The 17,239-nt window shown below is 48.5% G+C and overlaps 1 protein-coding gene across 5 annotated transcripts in view; it reads left to right on the forward strand.

Moving 5' to 3' along the window:
• The window catches only part of KIRREL3 (kirre like nephrin family adhesion molecule 3), a 554,399-nt gene that overhangs the window by 413,628 nt on the left and 123,532 nt on the right, over positions 1-17,239 (forward strand). For all 5 annotated transcript variants that reach the window (XM_086678697.1, XM_086678698.1, XM_086678699.1 and 2 more), the window contains exon 3: positions 13,917-13,994. In XM_086678697.1, coding sequence (XP_086534823.1) covers positions 13,917-13,994 — 78 coding nt within the window. The remainder of the gene's footprint in view (positions 1-13,916; positions 13,995-17,239) is intronic.

Raw genomic sequence — 17,239 nt, forward strand, 5'->3', positions numbered from 1 at the left:
CAGCAGCCTTGTCCTACTCCTTGGTGGAAATACTCACCATGGCCAGTTTGAGGCTGCCAATGTGACCTCACCGAATGCAGATGGGAACCAGATTCCAGCTGGCACGAGATCACTACTCCACTGGCTGCAGCCGACACCCCAGGAAGGGACAATGGTATACATTCCCTGGGCTCCAGTCTGACCTTAGTCCTTGCGAAGAGATCCTAGCACCTTGCACTGAAGATAACTTCTTTTTTTCTACTGAAATGAAACCTGCCTCCTTATAGTCCCCACCGCCTGGTCCAAACTCATTGCCCTAAAGCCCCACAGTCAGTCTTTTCTCTTTCCTACTTGCACACCCCAACTCTTCACCTGTGCCTCTTGTGGCAAGACTTACAGACACTTGCTGGCCTGGCACCAGCCTCTGGGTGCTGCTGGGTCTGCCCTGCGCCCCTTGAAGAATGGCTTACAGAGCTGGGCGCCACCTTCCATGTGGGTCTGAGCTGTGCCAGGTTAGAACCTTCCATCACCTGCTTGAACTGAACCGGTCACGAGAGGACCTTTATCTGGGTCTTCCTCCAGGTTTGTTCTAATTCCTTGGCTGGTTTATAAGACCCCAAGGGTGGACCTTAACCTTCTTTCTACCCCAGTGCCCAGCACGTGCCCTGTGCTCACTCTGCAGTTACTCAATAGCTGCTGGCAAGGTTGACGATGACCATTTTCAGGCCCCTTGGCTTCTCTGATCCTACAAAGCACCAGCTGTAGCCCTACATTACCATGCAAGCCATGGGTGATAGGGCCCTGGAGGATCATCATGAGCCAGCCCCTTTCCAGAGAGCTGAGCGTAGCTGTCCCCCAAGCGGCTGTGGACATCGTCTTTACAACGGTATAAGAGCCTCTATTCAGAACCAGAGCCCTCAGGCTAAACTGCAGGCTTATTTTATTCTTGTTCTGACTTTCAGCACACCCGTGCTTTTTATAATAATATATTACGTTGTTATTTTTCTAACGCCTCTTTGTGGAGTTGTTTACAATATGTCCAGCCTTCGCTCCATATGTTTGAACAGGTCATAGGAACACACCTGTCCTCACCTTTACCTTCCAGCTTTTTGCATAAATTATCCCCCGGTCCTCACCACAGCCCAAGAGATCTCCACTTCACAGACTGAGGAAATGAAGTGGATATCTCCGATCAAAAGGCTACACTACTGTGTGAGAAGTCCCAAGGGGGATGGACCTAGTGGTCCAAGCTTCCTTGACTGGCTTCTCTTAGCCTCAGGAGCCAGGGAAGGACCTGGCTGTCCCATCCAAGATCTATAAGTCAGAACAGCTGTGGACAATCTGCTCCCCAAATCCCTCGGTTTAAAGGCTCTCCTTGTCTTAGACCAGGTTACCTCACTGTGTCTTCCAACCAGAGAACCTTCTCCAAACTAACAAGAGGTACACATCCTTCCATAGTTCTGGCCTGGGCCACCAACTTCCTTCATGTGGCTGTGCCATCCTCTGTGGTCAGGACAGAGCCTGAGTCAAGGTCCCTCATGGTTTCTTATGGACAGACTGGTCACAGACACACATGGGCTGCCACTGGCCACATGCACTAAAACCTTGTGAGTTCCCTTGCTCCAGAACAGACCAGGAGTGGTCGGTGTGGATGCAGGTCTTCGGTGGTACCGCCCATCCCTGCTCTGAGAAGTATTTAATGGCCCACAAATGATCCAACCAGCAGGTTGGCGGGTACAGGTAGGCAAGGGAGAAGATGGTGAATGGTGGTGAATACGTACCATTTTCTCTGCAGGGGAGATTTGTCTAAGGTGTGAGCTGGAGTCTGGAATTCCTTCCCATTCTCTCACCATAATATAGGAGCAGATGCATTCTCTCTTTTTCATACTATCCCAGTCAACCTCGTCCTCTCCTCAAATGGGCTCCCGTCTCTGGGACTCAGCTATCAATGTGCAAGGCCTGTGCAGTCCCCTGCATGCCTGATGGCAATCAGCCTCTCACTGGGATAGCCTTGTGGGGAGTAAACTCTCATGTTCTTATTAAGTGATGGCTGGTGTTTCAGAATCACTCCCGTGGATCTGTTTGGGGTTGGTTCCTAATCAAAGCTCTCAGGCTCTCCTTTGCCCCCCCTCACTGCCGAAAGGTTAGCATTAAAGAGAAGAAAGGTGCTCTGGTTTCTGTTGCTGGGCTGCCAGCTTGGATCTGGGGTTCTAGGGAAGATGAGAGGGCTTGATTTTGTCCCAATTCTTGTGTTCAGTTCCCAACTCTGCCATTACCAGCTGGGTGACCTCTGGCAACTCTCAGAACCTCTCTGGTCCTTGTGCCCGCCTCCAAGAATATCTCGGGTGTCGTGAGGGTTCAAGGAGAGCTTGTATCCAGCAGGTGCACAGAAGACAACAAACTTGTGTTAACTGCTGATACCCAGTCACAACCACATTCTCCGACCCATGTTCTACCCCTCGGGAGTAAGGCGCTTCCATGGAGCTTTCTGGAATCAGTGGACCTTCCATAGGCATGTTGGGCAACAACAAGGGGGTGGAACCAGCCTGTGGTGGTCACCCTGGCCCTCTCCCAGAGGGACCCTCCAGCAACAGCTCACCCTGCGGGTCCTACAGCTCCTGCCCACATACACCAGTGGGGAGAGACTGCATTTGTACACCCTCATTTTCTCGAAGGCACAAGAAACCCTGCACTAGGGCCTCCATGTAGCTACATGGGTAGCTAGATAAATAATCACTAAATAAATAAATAAATAAAAATAAACAAAGAAAGCCTCCAATGAGCTTGAATTGCTGCCGTGCTGAGAGGTAACTGGCAGATTCAATTTAATTATAAGATACAGAGTTGTAATGGGGTGTGTGAGGCTCAAGGAGGATTTCAGTAATGGGAGGACAGCGGGGGTTCTCTGCCTTCTCTGCTGGCTCTTCTCCTAACCCCACCGCCTCCTTTCCTCTCTCGCCGTGTGAGCTGGGGCAGTGGCGGGGAGCTCGACACTGCTCTGGAGGACAATGTCTGGCCCACCCTCAGGGCCTCTGCTCCTCTCTAGCCTCAGCTCTTGGGACCACCCAAGTTACCAGGCCTGGGCTGGTCCTCGCTCAGGAAGACGGTGAGGTGGGGGCAGCAAGGGGCTTCATGCTCACAGCCCCTGCCTTCTTCTTCTGCTCCAGGGAAGGTGCCCAGCGAGGTACCGGCCCCTGCTGCAAGGCCAGGTGAACAGGCAGCTCTGATCTGTTTGCCTGAGGACAAAAGCAAACTTTGCCTGGCCTGCCTCTTGTACAGCTTTCTACCCAGAAAGTGGAGGGGGCATCCTCCAGCCTACTGAGGCTTAGCCAATGCCCTTCCATCCTAGGACCCTGTAATAGGCGACCATGTGCCTCCTCTCCTCTCTGTCTCTCTCTGTCTCTCTGTCTCTGTCTCTCTCTCTCTCTCATACCATCCCAGCTGCCCTCATTGTCTCCTCGGGTGGGACTGCCAGATTGGATGGCCCTACACTCCGTACACCGCCCCCCCCCAACTCCCAGAACACTGTTTCCTTCTGCCTCCCCTTTCCTTGTACCAGGTGAGAGCAACCGTCTCTGTCTACCCCCACCCTATTCAGCAGAGGGCTTGAGGGCAGAGGCTGGCCATATCTGACTCCACTGATAAATTCCTTAAGGCCAGCTCCTGGCCCTTATGGGACTCTCTTGGTTAATCCTCAGCTTTTATGATTTTATTGGGGCCATAAATGGGTGACACAGAGGTTTGCAAGCACATAACTAAACAGCAGCCATTCTCCATGCTTCCATGTCCTGCCTCCACCTCCCTGTCTCCCAGGGAGGCGATCCATCCTTCTCCAGGCATGGACTTTCCAGGGCCTGACTCCCACAAGGATTTCTCAGTGCCCCCTAACCCCCTGGCAGCAATGCCCATGACTCCATTGGCCCGCACCCTCTGAGCACATATGGTCCCCTTCTTCCCACTGGGGTCTCTGCTGGTCACCTGGGCTCAGCATCCAGACCATATCCCAGCAGAATGGCACAGCCCGGGCTCTGGGATAAAATGGGCCTAGATTTTGGTCCTGGCTCCTCCACTTCCCAGCTGTGTGACTTCAGGTAAATTACTCAACTTCCCTGAACCCCACCTATACAATGGGGCTGATAATCCATATCTCCAGGAATCTGTGTGAAGATTAAATCCATGCATCAAGTTTATATTCATAGCCTTTTGTTGGGCCTCTGCCTTCCCAAAGATCTGGACCTCAAGTCCATGGAATGGGGTGTGAGTATGGGGAGGTAGGGGGGACTTTGGAGGTTTCCTCGTGGCGCTCGGTCTTAGTCCTTTGGGGACACTTTTGGTCCTAAAAGAAAAAGGAGAAAAGAGATGCCCTCTTTCTGCCTGGCCTCCTATCTGTGATTGACTGGCTGTACCAGGCTGAGCCTCCCCAGGGACAGGGCACACAACTGTCAAGCATCTGGTTCCATTCAGACATTACTCACCAACTTCCAACTTTCTCTCAGGAAAAGTCTAAAAGCCTTGCAGGCATATGGCCTTCAGCAGTCCCTGTCCCTCACAGGATAAGCAGAATGATGACAGGCCAGGGGGGAGGGATGGCCTTCATGATCCTGTTTCTCTGTCATATTCCCTCACAGAGCAATTAACCCCATGGGATCAGACATCTTAAACCAGAGATGGCTGAGGTAATCTTGTACATGTGATAAAACTGTTTCCATAAAATTCTTCAACCAATATTACTAAACTCTCCCCCTATTCCCTGCAACTCTTACAAAGATATTATACCAGTTATCCAAAAAACCTCACTCATAATCAGGTTTACTGGCTTCCACACTTACTAGCTGTATGACCCTGAGTGAGTTATTGAATCAGTTTCCCATTCTAGCAGATAGGAATAATAATAGTACTTACAGAATTTTTATGATTGAAGAAGATAATGCACACAAAGTATCTAACACAGAGACTAATAAATCATAAGCAATCAGCAAATTGCAACTGTTTTTTTTAATGTTTCTTGATTTTTGAGGAAAAGAAAGAGAGTGAGTAGGGGAGAGGCAGAGAGAGGGGAACAGAGGACCTGAAGCGGACTCCTCACTGACAGCAGCAAAGCAAGCCTGATGTGGGGCTTGAACTCATGAACCTATGAGATCATGACCTGAGCCAAAGTCAGATGCTCAACCAACCGAGTCACCCAGGTGCCCCTATAAATGGCAACTTTGATTGTGATGATGAATGAAGTGAGCTTGGCCCCAGATGGGGGAGCCCTTGGTGATACCAACCAGTGGAGAGGGGCAAGGCTGGGCTGCATCCAGCCCCCAGGAGGTAGGGTAACCTGTGTCCCAGTTCCAGGGTGTAGAGGAGTGTGGGAGTGCAACCCCTGGGGTCTGCATTGATGCCCAAGTGGCCCAGAGGAAGGCCACATTCTCAGTCAGTTGGTGGCCATGTTGGAATTCCAAGCAATTAATTAGTTGGGAGAAAGACCCCAGGCAGTATCTGAGGGTAGAAGATGAGCCCAACCTTCTGTGAAAAGAAAGATGGCAGGAGCCAGGCAAGGTCTCCAAGAGCCAGCCCGGTGGGCAGAGACTCAGTTCTCATGGAGGACTGAGACAGAGCATGGCAAGGTGCACCAGGCATGAAGTCAGGCAGACAGGTGGACTCAAGCTTTGCCACTCAATAGCTGAGGGACCCTAGGTGACTCCTTACCCATCTAAAATGTCCATTTCTTTATAAATAAAGATAAGAATAGTAACACCTGTCTTTACAAGGTCGGTGTGAAGGGGAAACAGGATGAGAAAAGTCAAACGCCCATTGCCACCCGGTAAATGTCCGATTTGTCTTGAGCACAACGTAGAGTCGGGCCAGTGGACCAGGAGTTTGGGGAAGCCAGAGGAGTAGTGACCACATGGGCACCAGACTTCCTGTAGGCACGTGGGGTCTGGGGCCAGCGGCAACATGGGCAGTCATGGACCCCACAGCTGGTGGTGAGGAATCACTGAAAGACTGCCTGCCTTAGCCGTCCTGTGGATAGGGCCGTGCCAGCCAGTAAGGGCAGGCTGAGGCAGCTGAGGAGGCCAGGGGCTGGTAAAGGGCTTCCCCAGTGTTACTTCTTGCCATTGCTGCATATGAAGCTGAAGCTTCTTACCATCAGCTATCGGAGGGAGGTCTGCCCCTGCAGGAACTAGCAGGGATGAGCTGGTGGGTCACAAAGACCTTTGGGAATTATCACAATGATTGCTGACCCTTCCTGAAAGAAGATAACGCCACTTGAGCTTTGCCATCTAATTTATTATCTTAAAAACTTAAGGCTATAGCTGGTTCAGGTTTCTCCTACAAGAATTTAATTGGTATGTAATAGCACAGGCAATTAAATAGAAATCAATAGTTTAAAACAACTAATTGATACTTAATATGAATGGGGAAAAACTTAGTTCTAATATAATTAACTCATATTAAATAGGTAATGAAATAGCAATTATGTCTTTACAACAATGTAAAGTTTATAGTTCTTTAATAAACTTAGAGTTAGCAAGCAATGAGAGTCAAAAATTATGAAACAGGTATTATTGGGCTATTAAACATTTATTACCTGTCCTGGAGGGCCATAGGCAGACACTAGTCAGGATTAATAAGCCTTTGCTATTCCCCTCTTCAGGCCTCTTTACTATAGAGGTTGATCAGAAAACTGTGATCTCTGCGCGATTTATGGGCACCATTATTGCCCGGGATGTGAGTAATAATGCTGAAACCAGGGTGAGGCAGAACTGAAGCAGAAAGCAGGAGCTTAGCAGAATCAAGGTGAGGACTTCTCAAACACGAGGCTCTGGCATCCTGTGATCACCCAGGCATCCTGGCAAGACTGGCTTTTGATGAGTCAGGCCATCGGTGTGGACGCCCACCGAGGGCAACCCCCCAGACAAATCTCCAGCCTTCGGGGCCCTTGGCGAGAGCCATCCCATGACCTGTAGCAATTATTGCCATTAGTGTGGAAATAATTCACATGCTAATGACACTTTGTTTTACTGAACTACAGTGTTTGATTTTTGTTCACCTTTTCACAAGTATATGCCTTACATAGTCAACTGGATTATCATCTCATTGTGGGAGGAAGCTTGCCTTACATGTTTTTGTCTTGCACATGGTGCACTTAGGAGCCTCTCCATGAGCGTCTGTGGACCGGATACCATACCTGTCACAGTTTATAAATACGTGCTGGTTGTGCAGGGCTGGTACTAACACTTGTGGCAGAGTCTACCCATATATTATTCCATTGCTTTCTATGTTATTCATTACATAATGACTTGATCTACAGAAGACATCTGCTCTCTGAGGTCAGTAAAGCTGATTGAAAAGGTATTTCTTCAGGGGCACCTGGGTGGGTGGCTCAGTAGGTTAGGCATCTGACTTCAGCCTAGATCACGATCTCATGGTTCAGGAGTTCGAGCCACACATCAGGCTCCTCATTGACAGAGTGCATTCTCTCTCTCTCTCTCTCTCTCTCTCTGCCCCTGCCCCTCCCCACTTTCTCTCTCTCTCTCTCTCTCTCTCATTTTTTAAAATTTTTTTCACCACCTATTAGTTTTTAATTCTTGTCAGATGATAATAATTACATATTTATTTTAAATAAAATAAATGCACAGGTAAAGACTATTACCTGTGTAATGTAGTAAGGAAAATATTTTAATAAAAGTAGATATAAAGCCATGTTCTAACAGCATACTTTTTCATAAAGTTCTATACAACATACATGTGTGAATTCTATTATTTTTGTTCTTATTCTTTTTTCCCCTTTTTATTGTTTTCATTTTATTTTTTATTTTTTAAAATTTACATCCAAATTAGCATATAGTGCAACGACTTCAGGAGTAGATTCCTTAGTGCCCCTTACCCATTTAGCCCATCCCCCCTCCCACAACCCCTCCAGTAACCCTCAGTTTGTTCTCCATATTTATGAGTCTCTTCTGTTTTGTCCCCCTCCCTGTTTTTATATTATTTTTGTTTCCTTTCCCTTATGTTCATCTGTTCTGTCTCTTAAAGTCCTCCTATGAGTGAAGTCGTATGATTTTTGTCTTTCTCTAATTTCACTTAGCATCATACCCTCCAGTTCCATCCACGTAGTTGCAAATGAAAAGATTTCATTCTTTTTGATTGCCGAGTAATACTCCATTGTGTATTCTTTATCCATTCATCCATCGATGGACATTTGGGCTCTTTCCATACTTGGGCTATTGTTGATAGTGCTGCTATAAACATGGGGGTGCATGTGTCCCTTCGAAACAGCACACCTGTATCCCATGGATAAATGCCTAGTGGTGCAATTTTTAGTTTTTTGAGGAACCTCTATATTGTTTTCCAGAGTGGCTGCACCAGCTTGCATTCCCAGCTTGCTCTCTCTCTTTTAAAATAAGTAAATAAACTTTTTAAAAATGTATTTCTTCATAGCTCATGTAATCATCCAAGACTGCTTCACTTGGGAACCCCATCACCTCAAATACAAGAAGTCCAGAAATGCACCATTATCTGCCCCCACCCCCATGGCCTAATTGGCTTCCTTTGTCAGCTGCTTCTGACACAGACACCTCTCTTTCCCCAACCTCCCCAACTAAAGCCACTGTGGTCATCTGCCCCCTTCTGCTTGGCCACTCTGGCACTCAGCCCATAGTCTCTTCCCAGAATGTCTTTCAGATTCACCATGTTCTCTCCATCTTCAGCCCCTCCGGGGCCTCAGCCTCACCTGCTGTACCCACCTGGCTGGTCTTCCTGACTCACTTCCTCTTCCAGTCCCTCAACTTGTAGCTACCACAGTAGCCTCCAAAGAACACCGCCCCAAATTTCATTATTCATTATATCACTTTGGATGAGTCTCCCCTTTCATACCTGTAAAGAAGGGGGAGGAATTTAACGGTCCCTACTCCCCAGTCTGACATTTCATTTCTATTTGTTGAGCTCGCCCTTACCAGCTACTTCATTGTAGGCATTCTTCACCAAGTGCATCTGATTTTCATACTAACCATGTGCAGAGCGTCTTACTATTAGTATCCACATTTTATAAAGTGCAGAGACACCCAGAGCATGGCTCACTCTGGAGTGCTAGAGCAAGGCTCCAGCCAACACTGAGAGTTTCGAAGCACACATGGCCTCCCTGTGACTCTAGCCAGGTCCAGCTGACGCCTTCTCCATATGGTCTCAGGAACCATCTGGTGAGCTATTTTCAGCCTCTCCACTGCTCTCCTGTGTCAAGGTGGCAGGGATGGAGAGGCTCTGAATGTCCCCCTGAGAAAGCTCAGGGTCCTTTCACTTGCTTTCTGATCTCAGGCTGTCTTCAGAGAGTGGGGAGAGAGAGAGCAGATGTCAGCCCATCATCTCTCACCAGGAGTACTGCAATAGTCAAACAATGGCGCTCTCTTGTCTGGGCTTACCCCTCCCCATCCATCCTCTGCACCAGTGCCAAAATGGTCTTTATAAGATGCAAACCTGGCCTGTCGGTTCCTTCAGAGCTCTCTGAGAGAAGAATCTGCTCCAGGCCTCTCTCTTGGCTTGTAGATGGCTGTCTTCATGTTCATATGGTGTTTTCCCTGTATGTGTGTCTGTCTCCAAATGTCCCCTTTTTATGAGGACACCAGGGGCATTGGCTTAGGGCCCCTCTAATGAGCATTTTAACTTGATTATCTCTGTCAAGGCCTTATCTTCAAATAAAGTCACGTTCTCTGGTGAATCCACATTCCACATGTGAATGAGGGGGAGAGGGGAAGGGCAGGGAAGAGACATAGTTCAACCCACAACACTGTCCTAGCCAGGGCCACCAACATCTGTTCTCTATTGTCTGGTCTGTCTTGATTCACAGCCTCGGCAGCCCTGGGATCCGAGACCTTCCCCTGAGAAAGCTAGAAATCAGACCTGGCTTCTAACCTGACTACTATTATCAGCTCGTACTTTGCCCTTGAACTGCCCTTTTACTTCTCTGAACCTCAGTCTCTGAAACCAAACTGGAGGAAATAGACCATTCTTCCTCACCTAGTTCACAGAGCTACTGTGGGCATCTAATAAGGTAGTGAATATGACAGCATCGTGTAAAAATAAGGGTCCCGCAAATGTGAAGTAATAGCACTGTATCATTGTTATTACCCCTAAGAATAAAGAAATCCTAAGGCTAGAAAAAGTCCCATCGTCACCCTGTGAAACTGAAGGAAAACGGTTCCATTTACAAAGTCAGCCCTTTTTATTCCTCCCAGAGGAAAGCTCCGTTTCCTAGACTTCTTTTCCAATGAATTTACAACTTTCATTCACTCGGCCACGATCCTCATCTGGCTGACTCCATTGTGCCACGTTTCAGCCCCTGGTTTGATTCTGACCTGGGTAGGGGAGAGCAGGCGACTGCCCAATAGTCTTTAGTTGGTGCTTACATCGAATCATCGGATTTGTCCTGAGCTCCTGCCATGTGCCAGGCACTGTGTTGGGGACTAAGGGCTCAGAGCTGAAAATGGCACAATCCTGGCCCTTCTGCGGCTCACAGTCCAGGAATTCCTGGGGTTCATTCACTTCTTCCCAAGAAACAATGCCCTTTCCCCATAAATGTTTCCTTGCAGAATAGTATTTCTTAAGCCTTTGCTCTCCTCAGACAGTGCCCTCCCCACCCCATCTGCCGGTGACCTTGGACTTCTTTGCTGTGAACTTTCCTTTTAAGCGAGGATGACTCAATTCCTATTCATCATTTTCCACGGCTGCCTTTGGTACATCTGATGGTTCTGTACTGATAAGTGCTCAACCAAAGGCTGCAGCCCTAAGGTCCACATAGAGAAGACCCCGACATCTTGCTGTTAAAATGGGCATCTGTGATCTGATTCCACTGTCGGTCCCAGCCTTGTGTGACAAGGAAGGTGGCAGTCTGGTGGCTGGTCTAGCTCACAAAGTGAAAGATTCTTTGTGTCACAGTCCATCATCTTTCCCCTAAGAGGAGCCTGCTTCGTTTGGCGGGGGTAGAGTTTCTCCAAGACAAAGCGATTACTTCCCGATGCCACCCCCCGCCACGCCCCACCCAGCCCTCTCTCTGCTCAGTGCCTTTGACAACACGCCTCCTCCCCTCTTGGATTTCCACATTCTCCTCCCCTCCCCCACCTCAGCCCTCCTTCCTCCTGTGGACCCAGTGACCTCTAATTTAGCTCTGCAAATCTCTCCAAAGAACATCCCAAATTTTCATATGTGGATAGCTATCTAATTCTCACTTCAGTAATTCTCCAACCTGCTCGTTCTTGCAAGGATCCCAGTGGCTTCTCCCCACTTCTCAGTGAGGACTCAGTTGGAGAGCCCTCTCACTTAATACATTTCTTCAGTGTGCTTATTAGCGCCTTGTAATATAGCTGCCTAAATAATTAAGACTAACCCACACGTGTCAAATTAAATGAGCCAAATACATTGAGAAATTGCCTCACCCTCCATTTCTTTTATTAATCAGGTTTTTAAAAAATTCTTTTCCTGCTCATTTGCGAAAATCAAACATGGTCCGTGAGACTCTTACTTACAATAACCATCCATGTGGCCTCTTTCCTCAGGCAGTCACCCTGGGGGCAACCTATTATGTGACACACGATGGGTTGAGTTGGGGTGGCAGAGACAGCCAACATAGACGATCTGGACTCAACAGGTCGCCCACACTCTCTCAATCTTTAGGAGAATTATGCCTGCTCCATTTTCTTGAGAGCTTAGGGGATGGTCCAGCAAGACCAACAGGAATGTTGGCCTAAATCCATCCAGCACCTTCTGCCCCCACTCCTCCGTGCTTCCCTGGGCTCATTGCAGGAACCCCAGCTCCTTTTCTCATTAGGAGTCACTGCTGATGTGCTTTAGATGGGCATAAGATGTCAATGGAAAATATAATAAGAACCGTCAGCAGTTTTATCATTGTGGTGATGAACAATGGTCGTGCAATTATAATGGGCTGGTTAACTCTGCCTGTCGTCAGCATGTTGAGGCTTCTATACAGTCCCAGAGTCTCAGGCAAGGGGCTATTGTTCGCAGGGGCTGAGAGCCTCCTCATAGCTTGTACTTCCGCCGGCCCCCTCCTGGCAGGCTGCATTCCTGCCTCTTGAGGTGGTTGTTAGAAAGAATCCACAAATATAGTAAGTAAACATCAAAGGGGCTTTGATCCACAGGGCCCTCGACAGAGCAGGAGCCCTTGAAGAAAGAGCCAAGGCCTTGGATGAGGGAACTTAACATCGTCAATTTGGGCGCCTGAGATGTAAAGCTGTTTGAAGTGAGGTTGGCTTGGCCGTGCCTTCAGAAGAGCGTGCTCGTGGAGGGGACGGAAGAGAAGTGAGCGCCTTTGGAAAAGGCACGCTCAGATCTGCTTCTCTGCTCTTTACTGATAGTTAATAAACCCCTTTAGAGAATCAAGAGATCAAAGCTAGTAACCTCCCTGGGCCGTGGCATTCTGCCACCGAACGCCATGCTTTGTTTTTCTCTAGGGCAAGAGCCCCTAAGCTTGACTTATCTGTCTCTCATGGACCCTTTCATCCTGAAACCCATGGAGGGTAGACCTGGGTGACAAGAGGTGGATGGAGAGGTAGGGAGGAGAAATGAGCCCATCCTGTCTAAGCTCTAACAGCCTAGATGTTAACCTCCAGGGCTCAGAGAAACACCCAGTGTCCCAAGAGAAGTTGCTCTAATGCAGCACTCACTGGGGCCCACCTTCCCCGAGACACGAATGGAGGGAACCCCTGGGTGCCCAGAAAGCCTGGCAAGCCCTGGGAGGGGGTGCAGTCACATTCCCTCTTCCAGAAATCATACCCCTTGTCCATTCGCCAAGTTTATGGCAGCTGTCACATTTGTATGAGTTCCAAGCAAAGAAGCGGGGCAGGGGGTCTAAAATAATCCTGGGAAGTCATTTGACATCTTTGAACTTCGGGTTTCCCATCTGCATAGTATGAATAGCAGTAACCTATCTGCTCACCTCATGGGGTGCTGTGGGGGATCAGAAGAGGAATTTGGTGTAGAATTGCTTCAAAGCCCATAAAGTGCTTAAGACAGATCAGAATTAGAGGATAAAAACCAGAGGGGAAATCTCGTTCTCTTGTGAGGCAGATGTACTCTAGTCCAACGCCCACACACAGTGGGCACCCATTTACCAAATGCCGTGGAAAAACAAAAACAAAAAACCACTTGCATTTGCTACCTAGGATCATTGTCCTGCCTTATTTTTTCTGTTGTGTCAAAGTCTCGTGGGACCACAATCTGTGTCTTGTGTCTCTTAGCCATTCCAATCCCTGTGCTCCACACTTGAGTCCACACCTCATAAGTGCTTGAGGACGGCACTGCCTTGTGCCGGAATATAGGAATGTATGGGAATCCCCAGTCCCAGAAACTCACTCTCTCCCGAAAGGTAGACTCCTCTACCCCTACCTCCACCCCCACATCTTCCCCCAAATTCACCCAACCGCTTCGTCATTCTTCTGAATCACCCCCTGTGTCTGGTTGCCTTGCTCCATCCCGGACACCACTGGCTGGACTCTGCCTCTTTTTTTGGCAGGCCTGATCACAACCACAGCATGATCTGGATCAACCACAGCATGATCTGGGTATAGGCCCCCAGCCTGTATAGAGAGCCTCATTAACCTGTGAGTAGTGATTACGAGCGTGGACTCTGAAGCCATACTGCCTAGATTCAAACTCCTGGTTTTGCCACCAGCTGGTTCTTCCATTTAAGACCGCCTACTCAATACATCTGTAAACGGGGATGTTATAAAATGGAGATAATGGTACGCACCTCACAGAGTTATCGTGCAGATCGAATGAGGAGTTATTGGCTTAAAATGATGCCTGGACCATCGCAAGTGCTACATAAATGTTAAATAAGTAGCCCTGTTTATAAAGGCAGCAGCTTCGTAGCCCCTGCAAAGGGGCCTTCAATGACACCTGATCCATTCTAAGCTCACTCACCTGTGCTTTTCTTCCAGAGCTGGGCCTCCAGAAGAGAGGATGCTGTCTGGTGCTGGGCTACATGGCCAAGGACAAGTTTCGGAGAATGAATGAAGGTCAGTGAGAACCTGCCCACACTCTTGGGGGTAAGGTGGAGGGTGAAATCCTCCCTGCAGCTGCCCTGCTGCTATGGTAGCAGGAAGAAGAACCTGGGACAGTGGGCAGAGTGGTTGGATTTCCATGAAGCTATTTATATAGTAATGTGGGGAAGAGTAGCTAATGCCTAAAACACAGCATGCTGATTGGTAAGCACGTTTCCTTCTGCTATCTTCCCTACTCCCTTTGTGCCCTCTACTTGTCTTCCTCTCTCCTTCCTACCTTTGTTCCCCAACCACTCACCCAGCACAATTAAATCTGCTTCTATTATCTTTTTTAATCCAGACCTCTCTACCTTTCTCTTCAATCATTCACATTTTTTGAATGCCTATTGAATAAACAGCACCTTACAGGGCACTTGGGAAAATAGTAAAGAATAAGGCAGAGCTTTTATTTTCATAGAACTTACAATTGGAAATCTGCTGTCTTTTCCAACTCCACTGGCCCTATCTCTCCCTCTTACTCATGGGCTGTTCTGCCTTCCTTTTGCTCTGGGTCTTTCCTCTGAGGCTTCACTGGGTCACAGAAGGCTCTAGGAAGGTATTGACATTGATGTGGAGGCTGGGAAGTAAAAGGGGGGCTGTCACTTGTGGGCCTGCTATAATAAAGAGCCAATCCCCTCATCCCCAGCCATCTGTCTCCGTGCAGCTAATAACCCTCTCCATCAGATGCCACAGACTGTTTGTCAGGATTCAAAAGTAGATAAACAATGGCTGGGGATGCCATTTATTCATTAAAGTCAGACAAATGAAGCCTTGGCTCCCCACCAGCCAGCTTGCCATGAGCTGGGCCCCTCCCCTCCCAAGGCCCAGAGCCCCTGGAGCCTCATTCCCATCCCAGGCATGGAGGAGGCACCTCACCTGTACCATCTCTACCCCCAAAGTTATACCAAACTTCTGAGGCCCTCTTCCCATGCTCCTTTGCTGGCTCTTCTCCCAGCCCACGGTCCATGACACCCACACCACCATGGTCTCCCCAGTCCTGATACCTTGCCAGCTGTAGGTTTGTTACCAGCACCCATCACGGTGACAGTTTGACAAGAGTTAGGCCAGCACATCTGAGTACAAGGAGAATCCCCTCCTGCGTTGTGCAGCCTGTGTAAGAAGGCAGCAGCATCAAGAAGGCACTTGTCGTTTGTAGGAGCCCCATGGCTGAGCATAGCCAGGGTTAGGGGCTGCATTGTCCGCATCCTGCCAGGTGGTCTTCCTCCCTGATTTGTCTCTTGCTCAGCCCACCTCCTCCCTCCCCAATACCACCTTTTTGAGACTGCTAGCCAGTAACTTCTAATTTGTGGGAATTGACAGGGTGCCTCTGTCCGTAGTGCTGAATAGACACATTCTCTTGCTGGCAACGCTCATTAGAGAAGCTGAAAATGAGGTTCGCAGGGATTGGGGAAGCCAGAAAGTCAGGAGCTAGGCTGGATTAGAAACCTCAAGTTCCAAGTGTCTGACCCCAGCAGAAGGATAGTGACTCCAGATCCTGGGGCCTAAAAAGAATCATGCCACAAGGCTGATGAACACCCCCTACAACCTTTCATCAGTGGCTAAGGGAGGGGTATATTCGTCAGCCCAGGCTGCCATAACAGTATACTGCAGACTAGATGGCTTTAACCACAGAAACTTATTTCTTCACAGTCCTGGAGGCTGAAAGTCCAAGAGCAAGGTGGCAGCAGGGGGAGGTTCTGGTGAGAGCTCTCTGGCTGGCTTGCAGATGGCCACTTCTCACCGTACCCTCACTGGGGCACAGAGAGAGAGAGAGAACTGGATCTCTGGTGTCTCTTCTTATAAGAACACTAATCCTGGGGCGCCTGGGTGGCACAGTCAGTTAAGCGTCCGACTTCAGCCAGGTCACGATCTCGCGGTCCGTGAGTTCGAGCCCCGCGTCGGGCTCTGGGCTGATGGCTCAGAGCCTGGAGCCTGTTTCCGATTCTGTGTCTCCCTCTCTCTCTGCCCCTCCCCCGTTCATGCTCTGTCTCTCTCTGTCCCAAAAATAAATAAACGTTGAAAAAAAAATTTAAAAAAAAAAAAAGAACACTAATCCTGTCCGATCAGGGCTCCACCCTTATGACTTGCTAAACCTTAATTATTTTTGTAAAGGCCCTGTCTCCAAATATATAGTCACATTGGAGGTTAGGGGCTTTAACACAGAAATGGCAGGGGGAACACACAATTCATTATGTAGCAAGGGTTCTGAATGCATCTGCCATAGCAGAAAGGTATAATGATAATACTCTGAACCAGGGATTTAAAAAGTGGTAGGATGGAACTGGAGACTGTTATGCTAAGTGAAATAAGTCATACAGAGAAAGACAGATACCATATGTTTTCACTCTTATGTGGATCCTGAGAAACTTAAAAGAACACCATGGGGGAGGGGAATGGAAAAAAAAGTTAGAGAGGGAGAGAGCCAAGCCATAAGAGACTCTTAAAAACTGAGAATAAAGGGGCGCCTGGGTGGCTCAGTCGGTTAAGCGTCCGACTTCGGCTCAGGTCACGATCTCGTGGTCCGTGAGTTCGAGCCCCGCATCAGGCTCTGGGCTGATGGCTCGGAGCCTGGAGCCTGCTTCCGATTCTGTGTCTCCCTCTCTCTCTGACCCTCCCCTGTTCATGCTCTGTCTCTCTCTGTCTCAAAACTAAATAAACTTTAAAAAAAACCTGAGAATAAACTGAGGGTTGATGGGGGGTGGGAGGGTGGGTGATGGGCATTGAGGAGGGCACCTGTTGGGATGAGCACTGGGTGTTGAATGGAAACCAATTTGACAATAAATTTCATATTAAAAAATAAAAATAAAAAATGGTAGAAAAAATTTAATATTAAGTAGACATTAGATACTGTTTAATTAAAAAGGGAAGGAAGCGGGGCGCCTGGGTGGCGCAGTCGGTTAAGCGTCCGACTTCAGCCAGGTCACGATCTTGCCGTCCACGAGTTCGAGCCCCACGTCAGGCTCTGGGCTGATGGCTCAGAGCCTGGAGCCTGTTTCCGATTCTGTGTCTCCCTCTCTCTCTGCCCCTCCCCCGTTCATGCTCTGTCTCTCTCTGTCGCAAAAATAAATAAACGTTGAAAAAAAAAAAAAATTTAAAAAAAAAAAAAAAAAAAAGGGAAGGAAGGGAGTCAGAGGGGGGACTACAGGAGGACTTGGAACCAAGACTAGGATCTGATTATTTCTGAGGACAGTTAGCTTTGCTGTCTGCAAAAACCAAACTAA

The sequence above is a fragment of the Puma concolor genome, chromosome D1 (genome assembly GCF_028749965.1).
Source record: "Puma concolor isolate L17-30 chromosome D1, mPumCon1.1.hap2, whole genome shotgun sequence".
In the NCBI taxonomy this organism is placed as follows: domain Eukaryota; kingdom Metazoa; phylum Chordata; class Mammalia; order Carnivora; family Felidae; genus Puma; species Puma concolor.